This window comes from Lissotriton vulgaris, chromosome 1_1 (assembly GCF_964263255.1).
Source record: "Lissotriton vulgaris chromosome 1_1, aLisVul1.2, whole genome shotgun sequence".
Classification (NCBI taxonomy): Eukaryota; Metazoa; Chordata; class Amphibia; order Caudata; family Salamandridae; genus Lissotriton; species Lissotriton vulgaris.
The window spans coordinates 399,373,306-399,391,139 of NC_141685.1; the positions used below are offsets into that span (position 1 = coordinate 399,373,306).

The 17,834-nt window shown below is 48.8% G+C and overlaps 1 protein-coding gene across 1 annotated transcript in view; it reads right to left on the reverse strand.

Moving 5' to 3' along the window:
* NDC1 (NDC1 transmembrane nucleoporin) overlaps positions 1–17,834 on the reverse strand; it is a 245,122-nt gene that overhangs the window by 131,118 nt on the left and 96,170 nt on the right. Inside the window, exons 9-10 of the mRNA XM_086952478.1 lie at positions 16,587–16,679; positions 2,016–2,097 (exon numbers count right to left, since the gene is read on the reverse strand). Of these exons, the coding sequence (XP_086808604.1) occupies positions 2,016–2,097; positions 16,587–16,679 (175 nt within the window). The remainder of the gene's footprint in view (positions 1–2,015; positions 2,098–16,586; positions 16,680–17,834) is intronic.

A 17,834-nucleotide genomic window follows, 5' to 3' on the forward strand; every position in this document is an offset into this window, starting at 1 on the left:
GCGAGATCGGTCGCTGGCCGTTAAATAGCGTTGGTCCGAAGATCTTGCCTCTGGACGCGGATTACTATAAAAAGACGCAGTGCGCGATATGGCGCCCGAAAGCGACTCGAGTGAAACCCAGTCCCGTTCCACCGAGGGGACTGAAGAGGCCCAAATGAACACTCCGGAGCTAAATATCCTGACCGAAGGGTCTCCGGTAGAGACGAGAACTGTCACTACTGTGAGAGAAGAGACGGGACCGACGCTGGGAGATGTAATGGTGGCTGTTGTAGGATTTCACTTCTCCATGAGCCTGAGAATGCTAGCCCTGGATTCTAAATTGGAGGATATTGCGCCTGGGATTGGGCTAAAAAGTGCGGACCCCGTTGAATCAAACAGTAAAAATAAAGTCCTGGAACTCAACTTAGCTTTATTAACAGATGTCGGGAATTCCTTGGAGCAAGAGATGTGGGAGAATGTGGACAGCGAGTTATCTGGCTTGAGGTGTATAAACATGGCTCTTTCTTCTTTCCCGGATCTCGTGCCATTCACTCAACAGCAACGTCAGGAATTCTTGTCAGGGAAATGGGACAGCAGAGTACACTGGGTCCAATATGCTTTGCTGTTTTCAACTGGCCTCCGGGCGGAACTTAATGGACAAGTATGGTATTTTGACTCTCCTAAAGTTGCAGCAGATGGGCTGGGGAGTCTTTATGCTCCTGATCGGACAGGCCAAGGTTGAGCAATATACAATTATTTTATGACATTAGTGGACTCGGTGGCGGTGCGGGACTCAATTCTTATATGATTAGTATGCGGGAGGTGAACCAGGCGAATAATGATCCACCTCAATTTGTATATTTTGACTTTTGCTTATTAGATCGGTTAGCATAGGGGAAGCTAAACTGTGGGGGATGGGGCGGGGGCCTGTTCCAAGGTCCTACTCCATTTTCTATTTTTAGATATATTAGTTTAATTTTGGGGCAACAGGCACACTGCTAGTTGGGGACGAGCGTAAGCTACATGCAGGGGTGCAGGGTGGGGGGGATGGGGTCTGCGCGTTAGCGTAGTTTATTTTATTTTTATAGTGTGCATAATTTCTCATCGTTTATCCCGATTATGTTTTCGTATCCAGGGGCAATACAGTTTTCTTATCCTGTTTTATTGGGTGGCAGGGTCTGAGAGCCGTAGCGTATAAAACGCATTCTACCTTGTATGTAGTCAAATATTGTTGGGCGATCATGGCGTTGATGTCTCAGTAACCTCTCTCTTCAACTTGCAGAAATCCTGATATCTGAAATTGTTTGCTTCATTTCTGTAACCGAATGTGCTGTTCCGGATAAGTCTTTGTTTCATTTTGTTTTTGTATATAAATAAAAAAATATTTTAAAAAAAAAAAAGAGAGAAAGACAAGTGCTGTTCGACGGAACATATAGTTTCTATTCTTATTTCTTATTCAGTGGATGAGAAGATGGTTGCAATGGAGCTTCATGAATACAATAAGCGAGTTGCCAACAAGTCTTTGAGAACGCACACAAGAGAGTATAGATAGAGTATGGTATAAAAAACACCAGCATAACCTTTCCATTTATAGGCCTTAGAAATGTGAAAGCTACTTCACGGCTAAGGGCACTTGCGCACCAAAAATACACACCAACTAACCTGTAACATGGATTCAATATAATATGATGTCATCAGGTTCTGTACACAAGGATCATGAAAATATGCATTAAACTTTAATCCCACAAGGCACTATTTATGCAGAGACCACTTTAAACAAGGTTTACAATTATAGAAAAACCCTACCAACTTTTAAAGTAGCATTATTAAATAATTACTCTAAATCATAGAACATTTTATTTGGCCCTAATGAACTAAAAGCCCAAACATAGCAATCAAGTAAAAAAAAAAAAACGAATATAAAATGAAAGTCAATTCTTAATTATTCTGACACGGTTCACAAAGCAACAGAAATGAAATACCAAAGTCCCATTAAAAAAAAAAGGTCGCTTTTTTCTGATCCTGAGGCATCTTACCTGGCTGGCTTAGACTGAAGACTTCTTGCCGTCGAGAGGGAGAATACTGCGAAAGCAGCCTTAAATCTTGCAATGCCAGGAACTAGATGGAAAAAAACGGATTTAAGCAATTGCTTCCAAACGGTTTTCTACATTCCAAGAATTCTTGTATGCTGCAACAGAACTACACATTTCTAACAAAAACTGAAAATAATTACCATATCCCTGCTAAAGCTATTTTCTCCCTCGCTCCACCAGGAGTACTGAAATCCTATTTCCTTGGCCCCACGCCGATCTAGGACCCTTAATTCTCCAAAATAAACACAGACCATCCCATACAAAACCTGCAGCACTGGCACCATGTCCAAATACTGACATGTGGTTTTGATAACGTTACATACAACACAGAAATTGGTGCATGTTAGCATGGCCCAGTTTTATGTGTTGAGTGCATGAGAGGACCTAAAGAGATGGGCCTGTTCTATGATAAAGTTAGCCTGTCAGTATTATGCAGACATATTAAATGCACTACATTTCTGTACATTTTTCTGTCTTTTAAAATAAATGATTGCATGAATGTATCGTTTAATTCTCTGCAGCATTTAGCATAACACAGAGTTAGGGGTCTGCTTTCCTAGAACCAGTTCTGCCTAGACCTGTTCTGCCAGGTACTTCACATCTTTTCAAATTTTCGCAGGCATTCTTGTCCATCATAGACCTGCCATCATGGCACAAAGTCCATACCCCTCCTCCTCCCTGTCCGAGAAGGGGGCTCCCCAGACAGCTACTTGCAGGCAATGTCTTTTTTGGTCACAATATTAAAAAATAAAAGGAGGACCCCAAACAGGCTTATAGGGGACTGGGGGGATGATAGTTATCAAAAAAGGACAGAGGTGTCCCCACGAGAAGGACAGAATGAAGGTGTGTCCAATCCTAATGAGTGTTCACTATGGTGAACCTATTCTCTAAAAGACAGCATACCATCAATTGGGCGGGAAAGGTAAAGGTACAAAGTGTTGTATTCAACTTCTACCAGTATACTTCAACTAGACAATAGCAAGTATCTTCTCAAATACTGCTGTGTTTGATAGTTACCAAGTTTAAAAGAAGAGATGATTTTTAACAGTATGCTCAACTGAGTAAGTTATATCCAGAATCTGCTGTATTTAATAAATCACACAATTAAAAAGAGATGATCTCCACACTGTATGTTTGGTAAACCTCTGTTTTAAATTTATTCCGATACAAAAACAATTATTCATTCTGCATTATTACAATATTTAAAAACACATGTTATACATTTTATTAAAAATTACATTAAAAACACAAAGAATCAAACAAGTCGACGCAGCGTTTCGGTATTCTGCTAGTATACCTTCTTCAGGACTGATTCTTATGCCAGATGGAGTTCATATCCCCACTGGACAATGTTGCTTCTTATAAGGATCCTGTGGGCTTCGGAATGATAGACCTGTCCCAGGATTCTGTGCTTAATTTATGATGTCACTGTCTTTTAAGCATAGATTTGCTATCCAGCAAATTTGTGTTTTTAATGTAATTTTTAATAAAATGTATAACATGTGTTTTTAAATATTGCAATAATGCAGAATGAATAATTGTTTTTGTATCGGAATAAATTTAAAACAGAGGTTTACCAAACATACAGTGTGGAGATCATCTCTTTTTAATTGTGTGATTTATTAAATACAGCAGATTCTGAATATAACTTACTCAGTTGAGCATACTGTTAAAAATCATCTCTTCTTTTAAACTTGGTAACTATCAAACACAGCAGTATTTGAGAAGATACTTGCTATTGTCTAGTTGAAGTATACTGGTAGAAGTTGAATACAACACTTTGTACCTTTACCTTTCCCGCCCAATTGATGGTATGCTGTCTTTTAGAGAATAGGTTCACCATAGTGAACACTCATTAGGATTGGACACACCTTCATTCTGTCCTTCACGTGGGGACACCTCTGTCCTTTTTTGGTCACAATACAGGCAAGGCCCTCAAAGGTGCGGCCTTATATGGGACACCCCCCTCATCTCCAGTATGCTGTCAGAGCAACCTTTGGCTGTATCTGGGCCATACCTCCAACTGCATCCCGCAAGATATCTTTGACTCTGCGCACTACCTTTTGGATAACAGGGCAGGACCAGACCATGTGATGGAAAGTACCTGCACCTGGTGCATTCAGGGGTGGGACTACGCCTCATTTTCCATAGCCTGTCTAGCATAAAGTACGCCCTGTGTAGGTAAATAAGTGGGATCAACTGCAATCATGCCGAGATGGCATGCTCCCTCGTAACTATACATGCCGCTTTTCAATCGTTGTCATCTAAATCGCTAATGACCTCCTGTCATCTAGCCCTCAGTGAGGTGCATGTAAATAAGTGCTTGGTACAGTCTGTAGATAACCTTTTTTCCCGACGCTTCTAAGTCAGTCAGGTTTGGGATGACTTGAGGGATGACTCGTTAGTGTAGCTTAGTACTTTATGTCCAAGCGAGATGGTACTGCCGCTACTGTGGCCGGGTTCTTCATTATTTTAATCCCCTTGTCCTAGATATTGTCTATAATGGGAATGTTAATCATCGGACTACTTAACAAATGTTGAGGGATGGAATCGTGCTGCATCTCGGTCCGTCAGGTTATGAAAATCCGGATGTCCTCTGGGGGAAGGATCTGAAGGATGAGGTGGTGGTGGTGGAGATGAAGTAGGGACAAAGTATTCATCCCATTCCTCCCATGGATGTTGGGGGTCAGGGATCTCGCCTTCCTCCATTCCATCTTCTGAAGACGTTTGGTCCTCCCTTGGAGGTGCTGCTATATTCGAGGCAGGTGTCATCCTGGGTGTTATCGGCAAAGGAATATTTCTTGGCGTGGCAGGGGAAGCAGGCTGAGGTAGAGCAAGTGGCTTCTCCTCTGGAGGTTCAGGAAATCTTCTATAATCCTTTAGCAGGGCCTGCAAATCCTAAACTAGTGATGTGTGCATCTATACTTCATCCTGTCTGGGCTGAAGAGCGGATGATAATGTTCATAATGTCGCCTAGTAGGGGCATAATATGGATGGTGGTACTGCTCTTTGCTATCATCATCTTCTTCCTGATATTTCACCTGGAGCTCTAAAGGGCTGTGCGCAGCCCCGAGAGGCCAGTCATCGTCAGACTCTTCCAAGTCCAAAAAGTGGCTTAGTGACAAAAGGTGAGACCTTGTTAGGAAAGGTCACTTCAGGCCTTAGAGCAGTCTTTGTTATTTATTTATTTTTTTTTTTTTTAAACTTTATTGACAGGAAGGAATAGTGGTTAATCAGTTGCATACATTCTTTCGGCAATCGTTACATATCGTATAAATTATCATTTCTATATTTGATGAGCGACATTTTCGTAACAAGGACTGTGTCGCCTGCGGCTTCCCGAGTCTTATATATACATCAATCGTCAGTTACATTGTGTAAATTGCAATCCTCTGATAACCCCTCCCTCATATATCAGCGATGGCGACATCTCTTTTCATTTAAAACATTATCAACAAACTTCCCAACTTACCCCCCCAACCATGTGTCATCGTAACCCTTTTGTTTCACCCACATCTCGTAGTAGCCTGTGTCTCCACTTGCACTTTGGTGTATGGCCAGGTTAGTGCCGCCAATGTAACGTTGTCCTGTTCTTGAGGTAACTGCCCCGCATCCGTTCAGTTACTCCTCCTCCCCCTCCGAGTCTAAGTCCTCTCCCTCTGGTAAGGGTTCACAGATTTCCCCTCTGTATATGTTCCACGCCGCCCAAACTTTGTTCCACTTCCGGGGCGCTGCCCGAAGTACGTAAACCGCTCTCTCTGTCACCATTAGGATGTCCATGTTTTTAGCCCATCTACTGGCGGTGGGTACGTCTGGCGCCCCCCATTTCTGTGCTATATCCCGCTTAGCCACTGTCATAGCCAATGATGCCCAAATCAGTTCGTACCTACCCAGATCATTGGGGTCCCAGATGTTCAAAAGGCATTTACGTGGTTCAGGTAATATGGAAAGTTTAAGGGCCTGGGAGATTGAGCGGAGTATCTGTCTCCAGAATTCGCGTATTTGTGGGCACTCCCATAGTGTGTGTATCAGTGTCCCTTCCTCCCCGCAGCCTCTCAAACAGAAGGGGTGTAGTGCTCTCTGTATTGTATGCAACAGTGTCCTGGTGTAGTAGATGCGGTGTAGGATTTTAAGTTGTACCAGTCTGAGCTTACTAGAGATTCCAACCTCCTTCGGGGAGGCCAGCGCCTCATTCCATTCGAATTAGTCTGTCTCACCCAGTTCCCTTTCCCATTTTTCTTTAAGTTTTAGCGTTGGGTCTTTGAGATTGTTGATCAGTTTTTTATATGTAAGGGAGGTGGCGCTTTGGAGCATGAATTCCGTTAGCAGTCTATCCTCCAATGGAGAGGAGTCCGGCAGAGTGGTGCCTGTAGGGATTGCCTGCAGTAATGCATGTCTAATTTGGACATATCTAAACGTCTCTGTGGGTCCGAGGTTGTACTGCTGTTGTAGGTGCGGGAACGGTATTACTGAGTCATTGTCCCAGAGGTCCCCTACTGTAGAGATGCCTATGGAATCCCACCGCTCAAACCCTTTACAGCCTCTCGGGTTCCCCAATGCCTTCGTGTCCCACAAGGGCGTCATTTTGGTGATTCGACCTGCCCATCCCAGACGGGCCTGTGCCCTGTGCCATAGTGCCGCCGTGTGTTTGGTCGGACCAATTAGGGTCTTCAGTTGTGACTTGTTGTAGAGCACGGACAGCATACAGTCCGTCCCAAGTTGTGACCAATCCGCCCGATAGGCCGGGTCGTCTTTTGGGGCGTGGATCCAGTAGTTTATAATTTTGAGTTGGGCCGCCCAGTAATATAGCTGAATGTTGGGGAGCGCTATGCCCCCCTCGTACCAGCTTTTTACCAGCTTGTCGTACGCTATACGCGCCGGGCCTGTATTCCAGAGCAGGACAGTGACCAGCGCCACAATCTGTTTGAAGTAACGCGGTGGTACCAGGTGTGGAGTATTTTCCAGGACAGAGGAGCCTCGGGAGGGCCATCATCTTGTACAATGCCGCCCTACCCAGTAGGGTCAGGGGCAGGGCCGCCCAATGTTTAACATCTGCTCGCAGGCGATCTATGGGTGGTTTTAGGTTGCTAACAAAAAAGTCTGCTTCCACGTTCGTGATGACAATACCTAAGTATTTGAAAGAGGCCGATGTCGTAAGCAGTGGACAGTTCCCCTGTAGTCTCGGCGCCGGGCCTTTTAACGTATATATGGTGGATTTCGACCAGTTGAGAGTGTAGCCCGATGCGCGCCCGTGCGTGTCACATAGGTCTAGCAGGGCTGGGATGCCGGTATCAGGTGCGGTCATGTAGATGAGCATGTCGTCTGCGTATAGCGAGACTTTGTCCTCCCACCCCTCCTCCCATTTGATGCCTGCGAACAGGGGTGTGGATCTGATCTGGATGGCCAAAGGTTCAAGCACCAGTGCGAAGAGCAGGGGGGACAGGGGGCAGCCCTGTCTAGTCCCCCTGCCCAGTGGGAATCTCGGCGATATGTGGCCATTGGCTACCACCTGTGCGACGGGTTTCGTATAAAGCAGCCGTATCCATGTTATGTATTTCGGCCCAAATCCCATGCGTTCCAGTACCACGAAGAGATATTCCCACTCTACCAGGTCGAACGCCATTTTAGCGTCGAGAGAGAGAATCACAGCCTGCTCCGTGAGGAGGTGCGCTCGGGCTAACACTCCGTGGACTCTTCTGAGATTCATCGCAGTGCTCCGGTGGGGCATAAAGCCCGACTGGTCAGGGTGGATCAAGGTACTGAGGTGGGGCAGCAAGCGGGTAGCTAGAAGTTTAGCTAGTATCTTGGCCTCGATGTTCAATAATGATATCGGGCGGTACGAGGTACACTCTGTCGGGGGTTTCCCCGGTTTGGGTATCGTTACAATCGCGGCCGTGCGTTGATCCAGCGGCAGCTCTAGTCTGTCCCTGCTCTCTAAATACATGGCCAGTAATGGGGCACTGAGGTCTGGAGCCATGGACTTGTACCACTCTACCGGTATCCCGTTAGGGCCCAGTGCTTTACCGGATTGTAACACCTGGATCGCCAGCTGGATTTCTTCCTCCGTCGGGTCTAGTTCTAGGGTGTCCCTATCTTCTTGTGCAATGCTGGGGATGGTAATGTCCGCGAGTGTTACCGTTGCCATTTGTCGTGTGACCCTCCGTTCTGGTATGTATATTGCCCGATAGTGTCGCGCTAATTCGCAAACTATATCTTCTGGGTGTACCAGTGTCCGCCCCTCCTCTGTGTTGAGCCTCTGAATACCTCTCGCTCCATTCCCTCTCTTATCTAGCCATGCCAGCATAAGACCTGCTTTGTCGCCCACATCGTAAATTCTATGTCGAGTGTTTGCGATATATCCTTTCTCAGTCGTTTTGAGGTGAGCTAGGTATTGTTGTTGCCGAACCATGAGGGTGTGTGCCTTGGACGGGGAGGGGTCTGTCATATGTGCATTGTTGGCCGTGTCGAGTGCAAGTTCCAGGTCTGTGAGGTCCTTTCGTGAGTCCCGTTTGTGTCCCGTAATCGCTGCAATGGCCGCCCCCCTGAGGACTGTTTTGTACGCCTCCCATAGGGTGGAAGGTGACACCACTGTGCCTTCAGCAAAATACTGCGTGGTCACCAGTTTTAGTTTCTTTCGAATCTTGGGGATTTTTAAAAAATTGGGGTAGATTGGGTAGATTCGAGCATTTCGTTTTCCCCCGGTGGTAAGCGATAGGACAATTGGAGAATGATCTGAGATTCCCCTGGGTAGTGTGTCCACCTTGTCCACCATGTCTAGTCCCAATCCCAGTGCCATGAAGTAATCTATACGAGATAAGCTATTATGTACCACTGAGTAGTAAGTGTATTGGGTGGCCTCGGTCTTTAACTGTCGCCAGAGGTCTATAAGGCCTAGGGCTTCCACAAAGTCCGACAGTGGTGCAGTACCTCGCGGCCGGGTTCTAGAGGGAAAGGTGTCCTTAAGTCAAGTCAAGTCAAGTCATAAAATTTGTATAGCGCACTACATACCCAGAGGGTTTCAAGGCGCTTAGGAAGGGGAGGGGGATTATTTGTCAAATATCCACGTTTTAAGCTGCTTTCTGAACGCTAGGTGATTCTGGGTGAGGCGAAGGTAAGCGGGGAGTGAGTTCCATGTTTTGGCAGCCAGGTATGAAAAGGATCTGCCTCCCATGGTGGTCTTGTTGATGCGAGGTACAGTGGCGAAGGCTTGACTGGAGGAGCGAAGTTGGCGGGAGGGGGTGTAGAAGGACAGTCGAGAGTTGAGGCAATCTGGTCCGATGTCGTAGAGTGATTTGTGTGCGTGGGTAAGCAGTCGGAAAGTGATCCTCTTATTGACGGGTAGCCAGTGGAGGTCTTTAAGGTGACCAGAAATGTGTTCGTTGCGTGGGATGTCCAGTATGAGCCTGGCTGAGGCGTTTTGGATTCGTTGTAGTTTCTTCTGCAGTTTAGCGGTGGTGCCTGCGTATAGGGTGTTTCCGTAGTCCAGTCGGCTCGTGACTAGAGCGTGGGTGACTGTTTTTCTTGTTTCAGAGGGGATCCAGCGAAATGTTTTTCTGAGCATGCGAAGAATGTTAAAGCAGGAGGAGGATACGGCGTTGACTTGTCTGTTCATGGAGAGTGAGGAGTCTAGGATGACGCCAAGGTTCCGTGCGTGGTCTGTCGGGATGGGTGCTTTTCCGAGGGCTTCCGGCCACCAGGAGTCGTCCCATGCAGAGGGGGATGTACCTAAGATGAGGACTTCTGTTTTGTCTGAATTCAGTTTCAGACGGCTTTGTTTCATCCATTCGGCGACTTCTTTCATTCCTTCGTGTAGGTTAGTTTTGGCGGTGCTGGGGTCATTGGTGAGAGAGAGGATCAGTTGAGTGTCGTCCGCGTAGGAGATGATGTTCAGGTTGTGTTGGCGGGCGATGGTCGCGAGGGGGCTCATGTATACGTTGAAGAGGGTGGGACTGAGTGAGGATCCTTGAGGTACGCCACAAATGATTTCAGAGGCCTCGGACTTGAATGGTGGGAGGCGGACTCTCTGGGTTCTTCCGGTGAGGAACGAGGTGATCCATTCCAGTGCTTTTCCTTGGATTCCGATGTTTCTGAGGCGTTGTAAAAGGGTGCTGTGGCAGACAGTGTCGAAGGCTGCAGAGAGGTCGAGGAGGATGAGGGCGACTGTCTCCATTGTCCAGTAGAGTTCGAATGTCGTCTGTTGCTGCGATGAGGGCGGTCTCAGTGCTGTGTTTGGCTCGGAAGCCAGATTGTGAGGGGTCGAGGGATTTGTTGGCTTCGAGGAAGGTGGCGAGCTGGTTGTTGACGGCTTTCTCGATGACTTTGGCCGGGAATGGAAGAAGCGAGATGGGGCGGTAGTTTTTGAGTTCGGTGGGGTCTGCTGTTGGTTTTTTCAGAAGGGCGGTGAGTTCAGCGTGTTTCCAGTCTTCTGGGAAGGTAGCGGAGTTGAAGGAGCAGTTGATGACGTCTCGGAGGTGCGGGGCTATGACGGAGTCTGCTTTGTTGAAGATGTGGTGAGGGCATGGGTCTGTGGGGGATCCGGAGTGGATGGAATTCATCAGGCGGATGGTGTCCTCAGTGGAGATTAGGTTCCAGGCGTTAAGGGTGTTTACGGGGGGAAGATGGTCAGCAGATGGTAGGGTGGGTTGGCTCCCGGGTTGGTTGTCAAAGCTGTTGTGGATGTCAGCAATCTTGTTGTGGAAAAAAGAGGCTAGGGAGTCGCAGAGGGTTTGAGATGGGGTGATGTCGTTGGAGTTGGCCGCGGGGTTGGAAAATTCCTTGACGATGTTGAATAGTTCCTTGCTGTTGTGGGCGTTGTTGTCAAGTCGATCCTTGAATGATGTTTTCTTGGCTTTTCGGATCAGTTGGTGGTGAGTGCGGGTGGCGCTTTTGAAGGCGTCCTTGGTGCTGGTGGATGGGTCTTTTTTCCAGGCCTTTTCAAGGGAGCGGCACAGTTTCTTGGACTTCTTGAGATCATCGTTGAACCATGAGGCCTTCTTGTTGCCAAGTTTGTGTTGACGTTTTTTCAGTGGTGCTAAGGTGTCGGCGGTGTTGGATAACCAAAGGGTGAGGTTGGAGGCGGCTTCGTTGGCGTTAGAAGAGAGGGCTGGGGAGGTTTGAAGGAGTGATGTGGAGATCTGCTCTGTGGTGATTTTGTTCCAGTTTCTTTGTAGAGTTGGTTGGGGGTGGTTGATGGGTTTCGGCTTGTTGTAGGTGAAGTGAACGCAGCTGTGGTCAGTCCAGAGGAGATCCGTAGTGTGGCTGAAGGAGACATGGTTGCTGGAGGTGAAGATGGGGTCGAGAGTGTGACCTGCGATGTGGGTGGGGGAAGTGACCAGTTGTTTAAGTCCGAGGTTAGTGAGGTTGTCCAAGAGGGTGGCGGTGTTGCGGTCGTTGATCTTTTCAAGGTGAAAGTTGAGGTCTCCCAGAAGGATGTAGTCTTTGGAGGGTAGCGCGTGTGGGGTGATGAAGTCCGTGATGTCTTCACTGAATTTTGCGCGTGGTCCTGGTGGTCTGTAGAGGAGGGTGCCTCTGAGTGTGGTCTTGGGGTCGATGTGGATCTGGAAGTGAAGGTGTTCGGAGTTGGCGAGGTTGGCATCAGAGCTGGTTGAGATGCGGATTGTTTTCTTATGGACGATAGCGATTCCACCTCCTGTATGGTCGGTGCGGTCCTTGCGTGTGATCTTATAGTCATCAGGGATAGCGATGGCGATGTCAGGGGCGGAGGAAGCGTTCATCCAAGTTTCCGTTAGGAAGGCGACGTCAGGAGAGATGGTGTCTAGTAGGTTCCAAAGGTCAATGGCGTGCCTGTGGACCGAGCGGGTGTTGAGAAGGATGCATTCTAGGTGGTTGGGGTCGGGAATCTGTGGTGTGGTCGTAGCGGAGATGTTGTCGGTGCCGCTGAATTTGCAGGAGTAGCAGGAGAAAGGTCCATGAGTGCGTCCAGGAGCGGCTTGGACGCAGTTGGGGGCGCGACCAGGGTTAAGGGCTAGGAGGGTGGCGGCATCGTAGGTAATGCGGGGGGGCTGGGCAGCGCGAGGGGCAGGGGGTCTGGCGCTGGGCGCGGTCCAGGCGCGGACGGGCGTAGACGGGCTTACCTTTGGCGCACCTTCGGCGCGGATTGGGCGCGGTCGCTGCGCGTGGACGCTGCGCGCGGGAACAGCTGTCATATATGGAAGGTGGAGGGGGAGGGGCGAGGGCTGCTCAGCTGGGAGGCGGGGCGGGCTCTAGGGATCACAACAACAACAAAATGGAGGCGGGGGGGGGGGAGCACAGCGTCGCGCTAGTCAGAGCGCTTAAATAAAGTGAAAAGCGGCACAAAGAATTAATTAAATAGCGAGAGAGCAACTCGGCAGGCAGGCACACAGCAGGCAAATCTAATAGGCACAAAAACAATGGCAGAGGCAGCACAACGATACCGAGTGCGGTGAAAGCGGCACGCTTAATTAATTAAATAATTTATATAGCAGCTCGGCAGGCAGGCACACAGCAGGCAAATGCAATAAGGCACAAAAACAATGGCAGAAGCTGCACAACGATACCGAGTGTCACGAGGGGACACTGGGGAGCGACCACTCAGCCTGAGGGACAGGAGCGAGTCACGGCGCTCTAAGGTTCTGCGGCGCTGATGAGGTCTGTGGGAGGGCTGCTCAGCTGGGAGGCGGGGCGGGCTCTAGGGATCACAACAACAACAAAATGGAGGCGGGGGGGGGAGCACAGCGTCGCGCTAGTCAGAGCGCTTAAATAAAGTGAAAAGCGGCACAAAGAATTAATTAAATAGCGAGAGAGCAACTCGGCAGGCAGGCACACAGCAGGCAAATCTAATAGGCACAAAAACAATGGCAGAGGCAGCACAACGATGGATCCATGATTGCGTTAAAGTCCCCCCCAACAATCGTTTCGCCATCGGGGAGATCAAGAAGGAATTTGCCCAGTGCTGGTAGGGCCACAGAGTGTAGGGCTGGGGGAATATATACTGATATCACATTTAGAGCCCTGCCCTCCCACTGCCCATGGACCGCGGCAAAGCGACCCTGGTCATCCGCCACACAGCGGGTTACCATAAAGGGGGAAGATTTTCTCACTAGTATGCCTGTTCCCCTGGAGCCAGTAGTGAAGTCTGCCTGTACCGCCATTGTGTAGCCACGTCTGTCTAGGGCTTTGCAGGTGGACCCCGTGAGGTGGGTTTCTTGTAGGAGGACTATATCTGGGTTCTGTCGTTTTATGGCCTGTAGGACCAAGCCTCTCTTGATTTTGTCACCCAGGCCCCGGACATTCCATGTCAGCATGCGTAGTGGGGGAATCCCCCCAGCTATGGAGGAGCCCTCGGCGGGCGTGTGATTAAGTGGCCTGGCCATTAAGCTGATGAGGGAGTCTTGCACACAACGTGTGCTGTGGCGTAACCCATGTGCCGATTTGTGTCGTGCTGCGTAGGAGACATACAGATGTCAGGGCGATAGTGCAATGTAGGTGTTGAACGAGGACTACAAACAAAATTAAGCATCCCAACATGAAAACTTCAATCCCATCCCCCCTCCCTGCTACCCTGCTCCACGGACAAACCCCCGCCCGCTTCCCCAACTGTGCAGAGTGCTTTAGTCCTCCCCTAGTCATCTTACTTGCTTGTGGGGTTGGTGAGTCCCCTTTGGGCACTGCCTGTGCCCACCTTACTCAGCCGCGTCCGAACCACGGCACCCGCGGCTCACACAGTCTCGAAAGCAATATAGTTCAGCTTCATACCGGAGCCAATTGTCCAGAGTCTAGCGGGTCTCTCTCAAGGTCCGATTCTATTTCTTCCTCGCCTCCCTGATGTGGCAGTTGGGAGGACTGACTAGGTGTTGTTTTTTCAGTACGGTGTCGCGGTCGGTCTCGCTGTGAGCGGTGTCGCTGCCCTGCTGGTCTCCGGCCCTCCAGCCATTCTTGAGCCACCTCTGGCGTGTCAAAGAACCAAGTCTTTCCCTCGGCCACTATCCGTAGTTTAGCAGGGAACAACATGGAGTACGGTAGTTCCCTGTCGCGTAGTGCCTTTTTAACCTCCGTGAAGGACTTGCGTCGCCTGGCCACTTCTGCCGTGTAGTCTGGGAAAAACGCTAAGGTTGCATTTTGAATCCGCACTGGTGGTGAGTTTCTTGCCGCCTGCAGAATTGCGTCCCTGTCTCTGAAATTAAAGAGCCGGGCTAGCACCGGTCTTGGTGCTGCCCCAGTCTTGGGCGGGCCCCCCGGGACTCTGTGCGCTCTCTCCACCGAGAAGAAGTGAGATAGGCCTTTGGGCTGGAGTTTGCTTTTGATGAGGTCTTCTATATAGAGGTCCATGGCCCCTTTCCCCTCCGTCTCTGGAAGCCCAAGGATACGTACGTTGTTGCGTCGCGAACGCCCTTCCTGGTCGTCCAGCTTGTCGTGCAGGAGCTTGGTCACTTTCTGCATCCTTTCCATGGCCACTTGGAGCTCTGAGGTGTCTTCCACGAGTGACTTTGTGACCACTTCCACCTGCGATACCCTCTCCGCCATTTTGTGAAAGTCTGCTCGCAGCAGGGAGACTTCTGAGGAGATGGCGCCCACTGTAGTTTTCACCTCTGAGAGTGTTCTCATGATGTCTTCCAGCGTTATTTTTGTCGTTTTTTCTGCTTCCTGGGCATGTCCTGTGGAGGATCGCCCTGTAGTTTGCTGTTGACCCTGATGTCCATAGGCGAATTTATCCAATTTAGCCTGCGTGGACCCACTCCTGAGGCCTTTACCCGCCATGGTGCTGGGGTCTGCGAGGTCCAGAGATTTGCCTTGCGTAATCGTGACCTGCGTGCCGTCTGAAGTCGCCGGTAGTAGGTATCAGCCAGAGTAGAGCAGGTCAGTGGGTGGTGGACAGAGTGTCCCCCTCTGCTGTCTGCGTAAGCCTCACTGGTCGTTTGCGTGGGTTTCGGTGAGCCGCTGGTAGATTCTGTGTTGTTGCCCCCGATACTCTCCCTCAGGGCTGGAACGGCCACTGCGACCCCCACTCTCGTTCTTCCGTGCTGTTCTGTCTCTCTCGGTCACAGCGGATAGTTTAGGTTCCGGGCCCGGGCAGCCACCCCCCCGCACACCGGACAGGCCGCCGTGTGTCGGGTCTCCGCCTCTGTGTCGGTGCTGCTGGTTGCGTCCGGTAGGACGCGGGTCCTGAGGGTCCCCCCTGAGCTCCCGCGTATATGGCCGGTATGGCGCCGTCCCCCTGGGGCACCGACGTTTCTAACTTCAGGTCTGGGGCGGTACTAATGTCCACTGCTGCCCCGCAGTTACGCGGGGTCCGATGATGTCCTCCGTAGTATTTTGCCGCCCGCTAGGCTTTCGTGGGGGGGGGGGGGGGGGGGGGGGGGGTGGGGGGCGAGTTGAGCTCGTCATGAGCACGGAAGGGGTTAAGGCCTTTCTTCTCTCCTCAGAAGCCCCTTCGTCAGAGGATCTTGCCCTTTTGTGGGGTCTCAGACGATTCACTGTCTTCCTCAGAAGTGGTGGATTTCTGAGACTTCGACGTCTGTAGCCACAGAAGTAGCCTTCCCTCACTGTCCCCAGGGTGAAAGTGTGACAAATCTTGCACTCCTTTACCAATGTTAACGAGAGTCTCTGTGTGGATCATCCACATGTAGCCTTTTCTTCACACAGGACTTGAAAAATCTGAAGAAACCCTTCTTGGATATCTCAGACATAGTAATTGCAGAAAAAGTTGAGATACAGGAAAAAACTTGTGCAAAGCTCAGGGATACTCCCTCCACGACGTGAGGTAGAAAATTTGTGGGTGCAGCCTCTGTTGGAGTGTTCATATTGGCTATAGTTCAAGTTTGATCATTTTTTTTAAAGTATCTAGATAGGCTATTAAACTGACTTTCCATTGCTAATATAGCCTATAATACCGTTACATACTGCTTTACTATGGTACAGTGGGACTTACACTTAGACAAAGGGGAAGGATTCAAGCATTTGAATCTATGAATTATCCAATGCTGGAGAACTACTCTGATCTGCTTCTGCTTCTAATGAGGAGAAAAAAGAGGCTTTCACAGTTAATTACAATGCAAGAACAGGCAGTGTCTCCAATTTCAGCTAGACCAGTGACATCTTTAAAAATATTTGAAAGGAGCAACATTCCTACTTTCAGACCGCTTGAAAACTCCAACTGGATAACAAAGAGGTGCATGAGGAACTTTTATCACAAGATTTTTTTTGCACTAAGTTTATTATGGTGTGTGGCTTTTACACTTGACCTGAAGTCAGAGGGATATGTGGGGGCTCCATTGGATGGCCATCACGTTTAAAGGTGCAGAAAACGTGCATTGCACTAGAACGGGACAGTACAAGTAGGCATGTCCCTTTAATTACAGTCTTAAATATTTAGCAAATATAAAACTTCGGAAAGTACCAGTTGAAAACGTAATGGGATGCCTTTCAAGTATTTAGTAAAATACTCAGTGCAATGACCGAAAATAAACATGGCAGTAATCAGTTGGTTTGAAGGACAACAACGAAAATGCATGCAATCAACAAAGAATCAAATACCTTCACAATGGGAGGAGGGTTGTTGCTTAAAACTACAGGAAGACATCGGTCAGTTTCTTCAACAAAGGTCGGATGAACAGGAAAAGTAAAAGCCTAAAAAACAAAAAAGAAAACTAAATTAATGTAAAAAGAACATTTGCATGACTTGAACATAGGAAAATTGTATTATCTTTCCCCTTAGATTTTTGTTATTCAGAGAACCAAAGACAGATCTAGGTAATTTTTACTGCATGATATTGGCCATGGCAACCTACACAATTACAACAATTACAAATGTTCACTATATTTTACGTAATCATGTTAATCTTCACCTTTTTTAGCTCGACCTCTGTGGTCAGAACAATCTTTGTTGTGCCTCACCTTCAGAGAGTCCACCCAGTTTGGATCCTTTCAATCTCCCAGTCTAACCTCGATCTCCAACTCCCACCTGGACATTATACCTCATTGTGCTTCACCCCTCTCCCTACCACGACCTTTAGGGACAGACCCCAGTGATCATCTCTACCCTTCCTGCTCTAACCTTGTCCAACCTTGGCAGTCTGCTGGTCCCCCTGCAGACTCCCTTTGAACTTAACCAATGTCCACCTTTCAGTTTCCCTCTGGTCAGTCTAGGCTTAATCCATGTGGTTTTCACTAACAATGTGGTGGTTCGTGCTTCTCACAGCTGTTCTGGAACCAACCACTGACCTCCCACCAACCACTTGGATCTGTTCCCACCCCTCCCCAAAGTCTCCTCCTCAGATATGCATGCTGTTCCTCAATGCAATGTACCCCACTCCATCACTGGCCTACAGACCTAGAATTACTCTGGTTCTGCTCTCCTTTGACTCGACCAGTGTGTAGCCCTTGCATACACCCCCAGTACTCCTGGGGGTGTTACCTTACAAATCATAAAGATTTCCAACATTGCTTTTTCCCCCATTCCCAAAACCGTTGACCAGATCCTCACTTGAAGCCTCTGACATCTTGCCCTCCAATCACACTACCAGGTATATCTAGTGAATTCTGCAGGTAGCTCTTCCTACCTGTTCAAAGCCCTACCCCACCCTCCCCCTCATCTTGGTAGTCTCCACCAATACCCCTTCGCCTCCTCCCCCGTCCCTCAATATACTTATTTCCACTTATGTGTCTCACTCATGTAGCTCCGTTTCTTGTCTGGCCCATTGTCCATCACAAAGGGTCACTTCAGTCTTCTTACCCCCTTCCGGCTAACAGTCTGCAAAATTCCTCAAATCCTTCCTCTTGCTT